At 36.9% G+C, this 16,069-nt stretch overlaps 1 protein-coding gene across 3 annotated transcripts; it reads right to left on the minus strand.

Moving 5' to 3' along the window:
• Positions 1-1,440: 1,440 nt before the first annotated feature.
• LOC136240559 (uncharacterized) lies at positions 1,441-15,491 on the minus strand. Of its 3 annotated transcripts, XM_066031560.1 has the most exons (4): positions 15,353-15,484; positions 5,467-5,778; positions 4,257-4,601; positions 1,441-2,744 (listed from the first exon to the last, which is right to left on the minus strand). In XM_066031560.1, the coding sequence occupies exons 1-4, from the start codon at positions 15,363-15,365 to the stop codon at positions 1,639-1,641; spliced, it is 1,776 nt and encodes a 591-aa protein (XP_065887632.1). In that variant the 5' UTR covers positions 15,366-15,484; the 3' UTR covers positions 1,441-1,638. The 3 variants fall into 3 exon arrangements, 1 of the variants encoding a protein (XP_065887632.1); XR_010693892.1 differs by lacking the exons at positions 1,441-2,744; positions 4,257-4,601; positions 5,467-5,778 and adding exons at positions 11,701-12,203; positions 12,315-14,136 and having other exon boundaries at positions 15,353-15,491; XR_010693893.1 differs by lacking the exons at positions 1,441-2,744; positions 4,257-4,601; positions 5,467-5,778 and adding an exon at positions 11,701-12,476 and having other exon boundaries at positions 15,353-15,476.
• Positions 15,492-16,069: the final 578 nt, after the last annotated feature.

The following is a 16,069-nucleotide window of genomic DNA, read 5'->3' on the forward strand; positions in this document are numbered from 1 at the left end:
AAATATTAATTTTAATTTGACATAGCCATACAAAATGAAATACAAAAGTAACACATGCAAGCTAGTACAGAAGTAAAAGGTACAACAGAAGCACACAGAGTTACAAGAACCACTAGTTTAAACACAACACACTAGGCTACAGCACTGAGCACACACACACACACACACACACACTTTACACACATTAGCTATAGCTACCAGCTACAGCAGCACAATTCAGTCATGACTATTCAGTAAAAGATGGAAAAGTTGAGGATCATCAGCTGCAGGTAGATCATTCCACCATGGTGTGGTAAAATATCTGAGTATGACAGAGTATCTTTGTAAATGATAATATAGTCTACATTCAAAAACACAGCAGGTTGAATAAAGTGTGTGTCATTCAGAGGATCTGGCTACCATAACTGACCTGAACTTCAGGTGGCAGAATATTTGACAAAGCATGAAGTTGAAACCAGATTTCAGATCTAGAGTGTTATTAAATTACATCTTACCGCTCTGCTTAATTGCTTCAACATGCAGATAGTAATGCACTAATTGGCCCGTCTCTTAAAATTGACACAGTGTCTACATGAGTATTCATGTCTCACCTTCTTTCAGCAGCTTCAATACCATGGATAACTTATAACTCATAAATAGAGAAACAACTCATAAACAAACCTATCTCTAGTTCAAATGCATTCTGAGTCATTCTTTGCAAGGTGGTCAAGGCCTTATGAAGGCCCAAAAAGGCCACACAAGTGGTAGTTGCAACAGTTCTGAAGAAGTCACTAAGGAGAAAGCATACTGAATTGCAAACTTCATAACAAGAGGGAAATATATACGTACATGAAGGGGCTACACTTATTCCATCTTATCATCCACATCATATAATTGTTAGTTTTAACGTATGACGTTCAACCATTGATAGAGAGATACAGGCTGGGGAATTCCTAATTTCCCTTTTTTACCTATCCAATTATTATAATATCACGAGATGCTACAGTACTCTATAAGAACAGTTTAATACTCTAATCATACTACAGTGAATATACTACAGTGAATATATTGTGATGATGTGACGTTATATGCCAATACATTACAGTCCAGTGTCATAATATCCCATTTATGTTAATAATGATGGCCATGGCCATGCCACCTTGCACTCAGACAAGTAAGCTTGATTTAAATTATTAATTTTATTTACTAAAATATCTGCATCATCTGGGATATATGTATAGTCTCATAAGTCACTCCTTAATTCCGTGCAGAGCATTATCACTGTTGTATTGTAACAGTATACAGTAATGCTAATTAACAATCTGCACACGCATGGAAAAGGGTCTGGAGCTATATCCTTTCTCTTAACATACACCCATACATCTAAGTGACATGTAAAACCATGTAGTTAGCTGAATACTAATTCCAACCATTCAGGGTAACAGTCTGTAATTTTGAGTCTGCACACATACGTATTGTATGGTTAATATACAAGAATGGTATACAATACAAGTTACTTCAATGCCTAATACTACCAATAATACAAACTTGTTTATTAGATTGTGTGTATCACAAACCAAATACTGTTAATTTTACTTTTAAAAAATAGCTATACATGCAAACAATGCACAAATTATAAAATAAATATAAAACTACATTTTATTTAAGTTTTAAAATTCCCAAATGAATGCATTCATCTAATACCTCTTTTACTGCAGCACTTTCATCTTTACCATACTCGTATTTGCTACATAATTCCAGCACTTTTTCACCATTTTGCTCAACCGTAAGCTTATAAGCACCACCATCCCAATTGTCATTAACTTTCAAATTAAGCGTTTTTCTCATCTCCTCATTAAAGTCATCTCTTAATGCAAGATATTCTTCTTTAAATGGAATTTCAACTAGTGGAAATGGCTTAACAGGATAGACCGTAAAATTGACTGATGATTCGCAAGATATTCCATGGTGTTGAGGTAGAAGTAAGGCAGCAGACAGTAGTTTTCCTGAGGTATTTTTAACGAAAGTCACTAGTTGGTTGAGAACATCTAAAAGTAACCTATCACAATCTGGTACCGATTGCCTCACTGCAGACTTTGGTAACTCAATCCAATACATTTTCTTAAGTTTTTGATAAAACAATCCTTCTCTGTTTTCCTTTGTTCTTACAACTCTTTGTTCCCTAGTGTCCTGGTTAATTTCTAGCCACGTGTCCTCTAGCTTACAAGGGATAAGGTTTCGATGTGTAGTTTGGTTACGTAAATCATGTAAAATAGCAAAGCTTTCTTCTTTATATTTATCAATAATATCATCATCCTTTCCAATTGGCTTTCCATCGCTGCCAACTCTTAACTTGGGTTGGACTTCAAGAATGGCATTACCAATGTCCTTCCAAAAATGTGAACCCTTTCCCAATTTCCCACCAAACAGAAAAGAGAGCTTCTCCTTTTTGAATTTCTCAGTTTGATCCTGGGAGGATTCTGAAACCTTGACTCCTTTTGCTTTGTAAGGAAACCCACACTGTGAAACAATGTTATGAGTATTTTCAAATTCTCCCTTATTAGCAAAGTGACAGTACAGAAGATAATAAGTAAAGTCCAATGTATTGTACAGATGAACCAGTATATGCTCAAGGTCTATGGACACGCTCATTTCTTCACCATCACTTTCCTGCTGTTTTTCAACATTTTCCAATACCGCTGCAGCTTTGTCTAACACAGTAATGATACTTTCAAGTGAATGTTTTTCTGCTGGAGTTAGGGAACCTGTGGTATACATTTATCAAAGCTATTTTACCAATAAATACAAATACAATCAGCCAATCAATGCATGATTTAAATACCTATTAGAGGTGCAAGAAAACTATTGAATGAAATAAATTAGGCGTATATATATGCATGTGATATAAGTATAAGAAAAAATTAGAAATGTTAAATTCAGTTGAAATCATAGAAATAAAATAGCAAGGAAACAATGGAGGTCATCTATACCTGCGGCTGCACTAGTGGACAATTATGTAATTCCTACTTCAGCCATATTTTACGAACATAGCTAAAATACGTAGGGATTAAAAGTCCACTAGTACAACAGCAGATGTAGATGTCTTGTCTTGTTTCATTAATATTTTATTTCCTACTCAAATATAAAATTCCTTACACTTGTTTGTTTTACTTTATTGCAACAATGAAAGGTGAACTAACGCGTACCGAATCAAAGGAAAGAATGGCACCAGCTAGACATAATGTGTGCCTGGACTATCAATTACTGGAAACTGTTAATTGTTGCAATTCTCCTTCATTTTCAGCTTTGTTCCATCCTTTTTATAGCATAACAAATAAGGAACAATACACTATGGAAATTGCGATTAAACGTGTCCCTGGCTATCATTCACTGGGAACAGCTATTCCACTTCGTTTTCCTGTATGTTCTACCCATTATACACAGTAGCACTACAAACAAAGAACAGCACAAGAAGCGTCTCAACAATCAATCCACTCACTACGTAATTATGGATGATTCATGTAACAACCACCTTGTACTGAAGCCACTGCATGTTACCGTGAGTCATTACTTTGAGGCAGTGGAGAAAGGAATGGTACATGTAAGAGGACAAAGTCAAGTCTATGATGCATGTACTATAGAGTTGCTGAGGTTGAGGAAAAGGCATGTCTCAGGCTGAAGCAACCTTGAACAATGAAAAAATCGAGCCTGTAGTGTTAACCGTAGTCGGGTTATGTTTGGCTGAAGGCATCGGTTAGAAATTCAGTTAAATGAAAAGTCCATAGAAACTTGTTGGAAGGGTTTGGAATTTCCCTTGAGGCATTTTTGGGCTTGGCTATGTTCAACCAGTACCGCCAAGCTGTTTTGAAGGAAAAGTGAAGCTGATTTTTGGGTGATATTGAAGACCAAGAGCACACAAACCTCCTACTATACAGTATGATACAAGAATTAGGAGTTTGAAATACACCTACTGTAGGGATTGCAGCTCCAAAAAAAAACTGTTTCTAACTCTAGGCTGATGTAGTGGAAGCTCATCAAATTTAGAGAACATTACATACATACATCTTCAATTCTTCACTATCATATACTGTTTAAGCAGGAACTTGCAGGCAGATGTGCACGTGTACGTACTTATTAATAAACAGAAACAGATTTTTTGTATTTCAGGCATACTGGACAACTAGCCTACGTATGTGTACACAAAACATTATACACTGTACATATGTAGGTTAAAAGTTTCCATATGCACAAAAAGAACTTAACTTAGATAAACTAACCTCCTTTGAATACTGGTGGTTTGAGAAATTTAATATCTGTGGTGGCTTTCTTTGCTGCTTTCACTTTAGATCTCAAGTTATCTGCAAGAACATTCTCCCTAACACTCTGGCTAGAGAGTGCTTTACACACTCTTTCCCATGACTTCTCTCCCTTAGCGTTATCCAACCATTCCAGAAACATCTTTATGCATGCTCTCTTCCTGTTCCGATTGTTACTTTTGATATTGCTCAATTCCTTTGAGTCAACACCAAGTTGTAGACCAGTCTCATACCATTTAGATGCCATTTTTGGGATGACGAGGTTTGAAATGTTTACCATATCAAGTGAAATTGAACATCCAGAACCTATGGTGAGTAGTGACTGATAATAATAATAATACAGTAATAGTATATTGCAATGTAACCATCCAACAGATTAAAGTACAGCTGTACCATGAAGCTACCTGCATACCTTCAAAGGCAAACTTCAATGAGATTGAAAACAAACCATGATTCATTTTACATGTATAACATGATGTGGTATGTATGTCCATGCATGCAACTTTCAAGCCAAAATCAACTATGGGAAGCATGTGATCAGTTGGAATTACATTAACAATGTACTCAGAAATCCATAGCTACAGCTACTATTAGTCTACTATCCTTATCATTACATATGAGTTGGAATACACATACATAACTTACTCACAAGCAATTCAGCATGTTCTATTCTACAATGAAGTGTTTGTAAATCTTTTCTGTAATAGCTTTAAGACTTGCTTATTTATATTAAAAAACATCACTATTTACAACAATTACTTGATACTAACACTTGTGTTGATTTGGGTGACCCACTTCTCACTCCATCGCCAACCAAAGTAACTAGTTATATGCTACACTAGATTCATGGCAACAACCCTGTGACAATCCATACTATAATAGTGCATGTATCACGTTACTGAGCTATGACTACAAACAAGGTCAATGCTTACACTGGGATATGCTATCCTACTAAATAGAATTATAGTACACACACACACGTACATACACACACACACGTACACGTACACACACGTACACACACACACACACACACACACACACACACACACACACACACACACACACACACACACACACACACACACACACACACACACACACACACACACACACACACACACACACACACACATAGTGGTGACCATGACTTAACAATATTGCAACTAACCTTCAACCAGTGGTGTTTGGTAGGTAATTGGTATTTTACGTCTTAGGTTGTCTACAAGAGAATTTTCTCTTACAATTTCACTGGATAAAGCTTTAAACAGTTTGCTCCATGATTTCTCTGTTTTTCCATTCTCCAGCCATTCCAAGAACATCTTTAAGCAGGCTTCCCTAGACTCCAACTCATTACTTTCAATGTTGCATAACTCTTTTGGATCAACACCAAGTTGGAGACCTGTCTCAAACCATTTAGAAGCCATAGTTGGAACAACTAGCTCAGAAATGGTAGAGATGTCTAATAGAATTACAGTAGCACCTGTATATACATACATTACAGTAAGAATTAAATCAAATCTGTACACTGTACTAGTAAAGTTCATTGCATACGTACTTACACAAATTCAAAAAAAGACCTTGAGTCTTTGTTCAAAACTATCTGCAATAAAAGCTCACACTTTGCAAAATGCACAGAGCAATTTCACTCTACTTTTGCAGCATGTAAGCCCATAGGTGGCCCTAATAGGTTGTGTGTGTTACTGAGCTGATGGAAACAGTGCGAGCATGCGAAGCTGAATGAAATCAACCAACAGCAGAAAACAGTTACTCCTTTACTTTGCATATGCAACAGCCAAATCTGACTAAATAGCCACCTTACCACCTAGCTGTTTCTAATCTCCCACTTTTTTTAATTACTGCATATGTAACAGTGTAACTATTGGGAATGCGTAATATACAGAGTGGATGAGATGAAGCTGTTTTTGTTGAGACCACTCTTTAAGTGGTGTTATCGTCATACGTATATGAAGGTAAACATAAGTTATTGCACACATCACAGCAGTCATTAGAAATTATTGCTGGTTTCCAAGTGTAATAATATAGTCATATTCATCTATGAGCTTGCAGTACCAGTGAGTTACTTTAGCACTAAGCAACCAGAACCGCAGAAGACAGTTTTAAAAGCAGCTATTACACTTATCCACTATTTAGGGACCTGTCTGTGGTGGTTATTGTACCATGACTAGAAGCTAAGAAATAGACAAAACACACGACAAAGAAATTCATCACTAGCTTTTAAAGTCCCACATCTATACATTGTTGCACACCCTGTAAATACCTCTGCTACAGCTAAAATACAAAGCAGGTATATTTGAAGTTGCCTTAAAGCCTACATAAGTATTACTTCTGCCGATTTGCTTCCAGTTGTAGTTTGCAACTATTCTATCAACTGCAATGGCTCTGATACAATACACTCACACTCACTAAACTTAGTGTAAAATATGTATATGATGTGACAGTTGCTAACTGAAATGAGCATTGGTTTTTAGAACAAAAGTTACATATTATTAAGATATCAGCGTACTGAATGTACAGCTGTATTATGGCAAGGTGACATTAACCCATCTGGGGAACTAGACTTAAACACTTTAATGCACGGTGTGGCAGGAGGGGTTGTATATGCGATTACATAAATTTCGTGCCTTAATAGGGTTCACTGAAGGGCTGTACACATCATGATTTGGAGTGGGATAATCTACAATAGATATACTTGAGAAGGAGCGGATGCGTCTATTTTACCATTATTGTGGTTTACAGATTAGTCCCACAAATGATAGATGAAATGTTTACATTAAATAATGTAAAGTGGATGACTCCTCAGCCACATGACCAGGACTCTAAGATGGACCAATTATGCATATAGCCTTAATAATTGGAGAAGCTAATATTATTATTACGTACTAAGTTAACTCTCAGCACTACTTGCCAAAATGTCCATCATTATCCAATTAACAGATGACATTACAGTGCCAGAGTAGTAAAATTGATATTAAAAATTCAAGAATTACATATAACCAGACTGCTAATACTATTATTACTTATGCAGAAAATGATGGTGTGTAGGAGAGATTTAGTACTTCTGCATTGTTTAATACCTATACTAACACACCGGCTTACAGGGCCTGCATTAGTATGGGTTGTACTGCATGTTCATGTAAAGTGTCATGGCTAGCAATTGAAGTTTAGTGCCAGAGTGATGTGTTTAATAACCGTTTCTCATAGCAAGTTGATTTGATGTCACATGATTTTCCACCTCCATGATCATGTTGGATACCTGCAGGTATATTTAGCTGGTTTTTGTTAAATTTGCCTATTAGGCCACCAGCAGCACCATCATTTGTCTAACATTTACCATACGTAGCTCTAAGTATTGTGGATGGATTTTGGCAATGCCTCTCATGAATGGGAACATGTTTCATGTGTAAAGGGAGGGCAGATTTCAACACTGTATTTCTTTGATGTGCTGATCTGTTCACCACTACATTCATCATTTGATGACTCCCTTGATGTTGAAAAATCAATGTTGTGTATTTCATCAAATTCACTGTTCAAAAGGTTGGTGGTAGCTAGTGCTGAAACGAATAGCAATTTTTACTATTCGAATGGTTGTTAACAAAACGACCGAATATTCGATTATTCTTTAAGCTTATACTTCTATTGAATAAGTATACTGAAACTTTTTGTTAGGGAGCAAGGTAAAACCTAAGAGCTATTTCTGTCTTCTAAAATAGAATTTTTACAGCGAGATACATTACTTTATTCACAGTCTTAAGTTTCAAGGCTGGCTTTTCCATCTGAATACAGTGTACAAAGTGCTAATGATTAATTGAATAGTGTGGTAACGAATCGAATAGTGTCATGCCGACCGAATAGTCAAATAACCGAATAATTGTTTCAGCACTACTGGTAGCCGTGAACATGGTAAAGACGTTGAGCTAACCTAAAGATTAATGATAGTATTTGTCTGGGCAGTGAACACAGTAGTATAGCAGTTACATGAGAACAAATCTCTCCCAGCTCATGATAACACTTCTTTAGCAACTACCCAGACTTTCAGTGGCATCACCAATTAACTTTGAGAAGCATTTAATAGCAGACAGTTCTTCTGTCTCCCACTGCTTGTGGCTAAAACTGCAATACTGTTTAGGTAGCCATTTAACAAAAAGTTAAACCTATAAAAACTTTATATGCTCTCAATTCCTCTCCATGTACAGTAAGGAGTAGGTAATTGTGCATGTTTGAATACTTACATTAGACATTCAGTCAATTCAACAGTACCACCAATATCATTCTTGTTCTTTCCAAGGATCTTTGGTACATCTCACAAATTTCATTTTAGTAGAGCAGCTAAGAAAATCGTTAACTTTTTTATAGAAGTACCAAACTTGGTAGAATATTTGCTTGATTCATACTATTTCATATCAGATATGGTGCCGTTAAAATTACCCATCATATCACAATTAAAAAACCTGACAAATGAAAACAATAGAAAATGTATCAGGGAAGCCATAAAGTGTTCACTGAAATTTTGCGTCTGCATAGACAAGCAAGGGATGGTTATATCCAAAAAGCTGATCAAGGGAGGTGGTCATCCAGGTCATTAGCTTGCAATGTTAAGAAGCACAGATACGAAGCCATAGATGAATAATAGATTATTTCTATATTGTGCCTGTACTTTTTACACTGAAATATTGGCTCCATTAGAAGTGTTAAAATACTTTACGGATACCAGTTCTACTCAAAATGGAATTTGCACAATGTATACAAGTAGGGGTGTACTGATAGTGGTTTTTGGCATGTACTGATATCCGATATTGATGCCACCAAAAGAAGCCGATAACTGATAGTTGATCCAATATTTGCATTACAAACAAAAGTCATACATGGTCTATGTAAAACTGTACGTTACCTACTCTACAACATGTGGATATATTCACTGCTCACTCTATACCTGTGGTGGTGGGTTTCTATTGTGCAATCCACACAATTAGGCACCCTATGTACGTATACTTCCATGAAGCCTTAAATGGATATTTCTGTATTACTCTACATTTTTATTGGCTTGTGCAAAGGCTGGTACAGCATGGTTACCCTGTGACTCTTCTTTTTATTACAAAGGTACTATATAACTGCTTCATTTTAAAGACTGCGATAGAGTTTCCAGCAACCGACACTAGAATCATGTGTACTTATATGGCTTCTCATAGCGCAACGCTTGTTGTAGATATTGCAACGTTTGTTATAGAGTGAACAATAAGTCACTGGCACTAAACAGTCACATGGACAACATAGAAAACCAATATATAATCCATTTATGTACAAACTATTACTGTTGCTGTATAAATATTTGTAGCGATATCAGTCCTCCTACTGTTCTGTACCGATACCGATGTTGGCAATAATGCTTATATTGGTTGCCGATATTTTAGCCGATCCGATTATCGGTACACCTCTACATGCAAGTTAATGTGATATGTAAACGTGATGCTGCCATGCCCCCTACAAAACCTGTAGTGACTACTGTCACATGGATGGTTTGCATGGCACTTATTAGAGATTATGGGTGGCTCCAGGTGCTTATAAACTTTAATCAATAAGCAGCATATTAAGCACTGTGTGTAGAGTACATATGTCAGACTGAGTGACTACTCCTTGGCCAATTATCGTGGTTAACACCACATACAGTAAATACCTCACATACACTATGCCTTCTGTACCTGATCATGAGTTCACTTTTCTCTGTGTAATGGTTCAGACAAAATTGACAAGAAAAAACTTTCAAGGCAGTTTAGATAAAGCCACAGTTCATAGTGTTATTTAAAAAGAAAAAAACTTGAACCAAACCCTATAGCTTAGTCAGAATAAACCACTGAAAAAAAATCCACAACAGTGCAGTTGCAGCAGTCAACTTGTTGAGGCCTAGCCTCTTACTCGTCAGTCCATCTGCGGTATGACTGTATTGCCAGCTACCATGGCCACCTTCCTTGGTTTGTTACTTCATAACGCCACCAATTGTAGATTCCTTGTTTCCTGTCACCCACCCGCATGGTAATTTTAAAGCCACATGCAAATTTATTATTGCATTTGATAGTGTGACTTAAATATTACTACTGGCAGGGAGTTGTGTGGTCATGTCATCGGGATGAAGACTAGTGTCTATTGGATAGGTGGAGTTTCAGATGTTATCACAGGTTACTGCATGGCATCCCAATACTAGCAGTGGATCTCTAGCTATTGGTAAGTAAAACTTGAGATACACAAGTCTCATTCTCAATATGTACATATATTAATGTGTGTGAAACATTCAGAAAATTCGGACTGTTGAAGTTGATTGTACAGAGTCAGGTTAGTGCTATATAGCATGTGTCACCATGAGCATGACAAATGGCTTTCTGGCTATGCAGGAAACATGAGGGGTCTGCAACACATTGAATCTAACCTTCTAGAGGTTTGAATCTTGTTGAATCCCAGTAAAATCTTTCAAAATCACAATTATAACCTTGAATCTACAGTATAGCTCTCTTAAATCTGAGAGAAAAAGCAATTTAGATTTAATATAATATCCTTGATATTGATTTTAACAATATAAATAATAGGTGCCTGCCTGCATGGTACTGTAGGCAGAGAAATTTTCATCTAAAAATATCCTCGTTTTAGAAATTTTCGAGTAAAAATATTTTCGTGGGTGCAGACAACGCATGAAATATTTTTACTCGAAGTTTTTTTAGTACTGTATCTCAAAAAGTTATCTTTCTTTGGTTTATTTGTAGATACACTTTTGGTGATGTACCTGGCCGTGTAGCTGGAAAATTGATGGCCTCCAATCAGATCGCAAAGAACAGGGTGTGGCACCAGAATTAATTACTTGCTGACCAAGAGACTCAAGCTGACTCAGACGCGAAGACGCAAAGCTCGGGAGTTACAGCAACCAAAACTAAAACGAAGCACTGGACTTTAAATAATGCCAGCTGTTTATAGCAAGTTTTTAGACACTGGCAAACTATATTAGTGTGTGGCAATACGAGGGCAATCAATGTAGACTATACACTTTTAAATACTATACACCTTTAAATAATGCATTATAAGTACAAGAACTATTCTAATACTATGCTGACTTTAATAATCTTTGTAGCTGGATTGTAGCTGTATAATTGAGATAACAAAATTTTCGTGGTAGCTAAAAATTTTTTTGTTAAAATTTTCGTGGTCTCAGACCAACCATGAAAATATTTTAAACACGAAAATTTCCCTATCTACGGTATTTTTTTGTCTAACTAGGATGGGAAACAAGGAATTTACAATTGTTGACTTAAATTTGAAACTGAGCCAGCAAATGTGAAGAAGAAACCAAAGCTCAACTGAACTGTATTAGCTACTGCATTTTTAAAAAGATTTGCATCATTTAGAAAAACTTTTTTTCAGCAGTGCCTTACAAATAGCATACAATAAGAAAACAATTACAAACACAACAAAGTAACAAAAACATATACAAAACACATTAACTTGGTAATATAACACATGAATAGCAAAAAAACTTAACAATACAATTTCTTAACAGTAGATTTAAAATCCAGTAGACCATTTTTTCCACACAATGCAGGGGGTAATTATTCCAAATCACTGCTCCACAAAAAAATATCCATTTTTCTTAATGTTATATTAACTTGTGGAATAAACAAACAATGCTTATTACGTCCACTACATCCTGTATATACCTCCACATTGATAAACCATTCCCTCAAATAAGATGGACAAAGTTTGTGTTTAACTTTAAACACCTGGACTGCTGTATGAAATTGACACCATTCCATCAGTGTAAGTTTAACAAATGAGCTACATGTGGAAATATAACCAGCAGGAAATGAGAGCGCAGATCTTCCAAAGGTTTAGAAATTGAAGATGTCACTGCCCAGACAGCATCACAGTAATCGAAAATGGGAAAGACAAAAGATTGATATAACTCAGACAATATATAGTCTGGAAATGGTTTCATATGGTTTAATGCACACAACTGACATCTTATCCTATTCAACACATAGTTAACATGTAATTTCCCAGTCAAATGTTGATCCACAATCACACCAAAACTGAGTGGCATAGCCAAACCCAGGCAAGCCAGGGAATTGCCCTGGCATCAGACTATAGTATGTTCACGTTGAGCTGAATCCTGAAAAACAGCTAAAAATTAAAAGTGGATTTTTTCTCAAGACAGTTAACATTTCGGCCAACCAGATGATTAGTGGTAACAGCAGGGGATTTTTCTAGAAAATAAATTCAGGGGAGGCAATCCAAGTTTTTCAGGGAGCAGAACTTAAATTAAGCTAAATCACCTGTTTACTCAGGCTGTGTTCACTGATATGCATACATCATACAGTGCAACAACAATACTTTCTTACTTCTAAAATAATAGTTGTAAACTTCTAAAGTTCTTATTCAGCATTATGGTAAAGAGCTTTAAGGTGAAACAATTGTTGGGGATGAATATACAAGACCAGCTTTTGTCTCCTCTGATCTGCCAATTGAGTGAAAACTTTTCAAAGATACATCACAAATCAACCAAAGGAGGATATAAACAAGCAGTTAAAAGAATTGTCTACAGGTTTAATGTTAGAAATTATGTGTCCAGGTTTGAGTACCCTTGTAAACATATGTTTGACTATCTCAGTAGGAACTGCTTTGGTAGAGCGATCATTTTCACAAATGAAAATGATTAAGACTTGACTAATTAAGGAGTCGTTTAGGTGAAGCCAATCTTTCCCACCTTATGAAGATTGCCATTGAATCACCAGAGACACTATCAGATGAAGACCTTGAGAATATAGTAGATGTTTGGAGTAGAAAGCCAAGAAGAATCTGTGTTTAATAATACCTTTTGTTTTATTGTAGCTAGCTAGCCATTGACTATAAATTTTTTGATTTCAAATGGTTTCATCATTGGGATGGTTGAAGCAGAGTTCAGCCCCCCTAGGAAAATCCCTGGACTGTAACAGCAAAGGTGTCAACAACAGACACATATGGTTTGGTTCCATCACAAATTTGGGAAAGGGCTGTAATGGGCACTGTACTTATATAGCTTTCCCATAGGAAATGAATTGTAAAAATTTTGATTGGCCATAAATATTATGTGAAACATTTGAACAAGATTTTGAAATATTTTTAGCAGGTCAAGCAGTACTACAAATGAGCCAAACTTCAAGATTGTGTGTAATTGAATCCACGAGTTATTAAATGTTTTTGAAAAGGATTCAGCTCAACGTGAACATACTATACTTTGCCCCAACATTGGCCACCCAGAGCAGTGAAAGATGTGGGCTGGATTAAAGTTTAGCTACTCCATTATTGTACAGGAATAGATAGCACAACACTAACTGAGATATTATCACCAATGTTTATCTTTCCCGACTAGTTGATGGACAGAGATGAGGTTATCCAAGGGATTTTCCCTACGAGTAACCCGATTGTGCACAAATAATAGGAGGAAATAAATAGAAGCGAGATCATGTCAAAAAAATACACACAGCATTGTGACAAGACAAGGACTGGTATTAACTCTTCCAGTATAGTGGGATGGACAGTTAACATTTGTGTACCTATCGGTGTGGTCAAAACTCGGATCAGAGAATAGAGGTGAGATAGCCTCGGCTTGAGGAATTCACCACCCATCTATAGCCGCATAGATACTACTTAGTAATAGATGTCTAGTTCAAACGGTATGGAGTACTTGTTCAGTCAGCAATTGCTTTTCTTTTTTGTTTATAGAATGACCATTGGCAGGGTACAGATAGTCCTCATGTGAAAGTAAAAACACCTCGTGCTTTAATTCAGGTTTCTTCCTAGTCTGGTATTAAGACACAAAGATGGAATAAGAAGGCTAATATAGCTAGCTAACGTTCACATAGAGTCATTGCATACAGTAGTGTAAGTAAAGTATATATAATGATGCACATACATTTTTAAAATGTTGTATTGATGTCCATATGAAGATGGACATGTGTAGGTTGAATGGCTTGCCCACCCAGTGCCCGGGCATGGCAAAAGGTCTGGCTACGCCATTATGAAGATAACATGTACTAGTCACACAGGCAAGAGCCTTTCCATTAATAAACAATGACAATACAATTCTGTAATTTCTGCAAGGGGGTGTTATGAAGTACGCACTGTAGGTAGATCTGTGACCGCAGCCAAAGTCTTGACCGGCTGAAATTTCACTTTGACCTGTGACTAAGAGTCTTATTCAACGGTGACTTAGCGATGGTATTTTAGTGCTTTTCGATTAGTCTCGTCCTCGCAGACCCATTCTCCGAAAGGGGGCGCTTATAATCTCTAATCGATAAGTGCCACCCCGGAGAATGGGTCTGCGAGGACGAGACTACTTTTCGATTGTGGGTTGAAAATTTTTACTCTTGACCATTGACTTGGCACGAATTTGGTGGCCTTGACCTTTGACTTAGACTTTGACCGCGGTCGCAGATATACCTACAGTGAGTGCCTGTGTGTCACCCCCTTGTTCTGCCAGGATCCTAATCATCCTATCACCCGGTGGGACGCTAATTGAATAACATTGGTCACAAAGGAGGTGCCATGACGTCAGTAAGTTAACTAGAGATCTGTTTATCCTTTAACGAATCTTAATTTGCTCCGATGTCTCTTTTATAGCGTCTCTCATCGTGTAACAAGACTCACAACCAGAGCAGGAGTGTAGGAATACTTCAGTTTTACTGACGTCATGGCACCTCCTTTGTGACCAATGTTATTCAATTAGCGTCCCCGGAATGTGGGGACAGCTCAGAAGTAAACAGCTATTGGAGTTGCACCAGACCCTTTTTTCCCCACCCAATATACGGAAAAAAGCGGTCTGGCCACGCGAGACTATCACCCTAACTGGGGTTTAACCTGTTAAGTAAAAAACATTATCAGCTTTCAAGCATAGATAATATATAGTGGAATAGTTGTACGGTCAAATGCCCTTCTAACAGTGCCTATCTTGTACATGTCTAAACGAGTGTCTAAATCTTGGTCTAAATGCACTTGTCTATTTCTTTCACAGTACTTACTTGGTCCTGCCATTGTTGAATAGAGATCCAGGTTTTGTATTTCAATATTTCGCTGAGACTCTAGCTGACATTGGATTGCACTGTCACCTTGCCTTTAAGTTGCCTTGCTGTCAATTTATTTAAATGCGTATGCTAATTTTCGCGATAATAAGAACGATAAATAACATTCTTACCACTACTTCTGTGTAGCTGCAGTTTTATCATGATTTAATTACAAGAAAAAGGCACCAATTAAGTGCCCCCCCCCCCCCTCCTAGCCTCTTTTATCCATTCACTGTATGCTAGCCACTTTTTCATGCCACCTAAGCCACACACACTCATGCAAGTAGCTAGCTAGTTTACAACATTTTCTGACAAGTAGCTAGCTAGTTTACAACATTTTCTGACAAGTAGCTACTTTTTGCAACCTTTTTTCTTAGCTAACTGCATGTTTCTTAGTAAACATTTTGATCTCTACACTTCCTTTCCACACTGTAAGATATACAATCACCAACTAGCTAATGGTGTCACTTGATATCCATGGTCCAACAATCTTATGACATGTTGTACAGAAATGCTCTCAAGTTTTAACTACATAAAGGCACTCAATTCTATTGTACTGTGTTTCGTCAACATCATTCCACAGGGGAAATTCCTCCACTTCAATTTTAGTAATCAGGCTAACTACCACCACAATAGAATAGCATCAGACTTTGCCGACCCAGCCCAATGCTGTTT

Source organism: Dysidea avara, chromosome 1 (genome assembly GCF_963678975.1).
Source record: "Dysidea avara chromosome 1, odDysAvar1.4, whole genome shotgun sequence".
Lineage (NCBI taxonomy): Eukaryota > Metazoa > Porifera > Demospongiae > Dictyoceratida > Dysideidae > Dysidea > Dysidea avara.

What these genes read in the sequence shown, in the direction of transcription:
- LOC136240559 (XM_066031560.1), bottom strand. An exon ending in CCAAACACCACTGGTTGAAG is followed by an intron (nt 4,602 to 5,466) that starts GTTAGTTGCAAT and finishes TACTCACCATAG; the next exon opens with GTTCTGGATGTTCAATTTCA. An exon ending in ACCACCAGTATTCAAAGGAG is followed by an intron (nt 2,745 to 4,256) that starts GTTAGTTTATCT and finishes TGTATACCACAG; the next exon opens with GTTCCCTAACTCCAGCAGAA.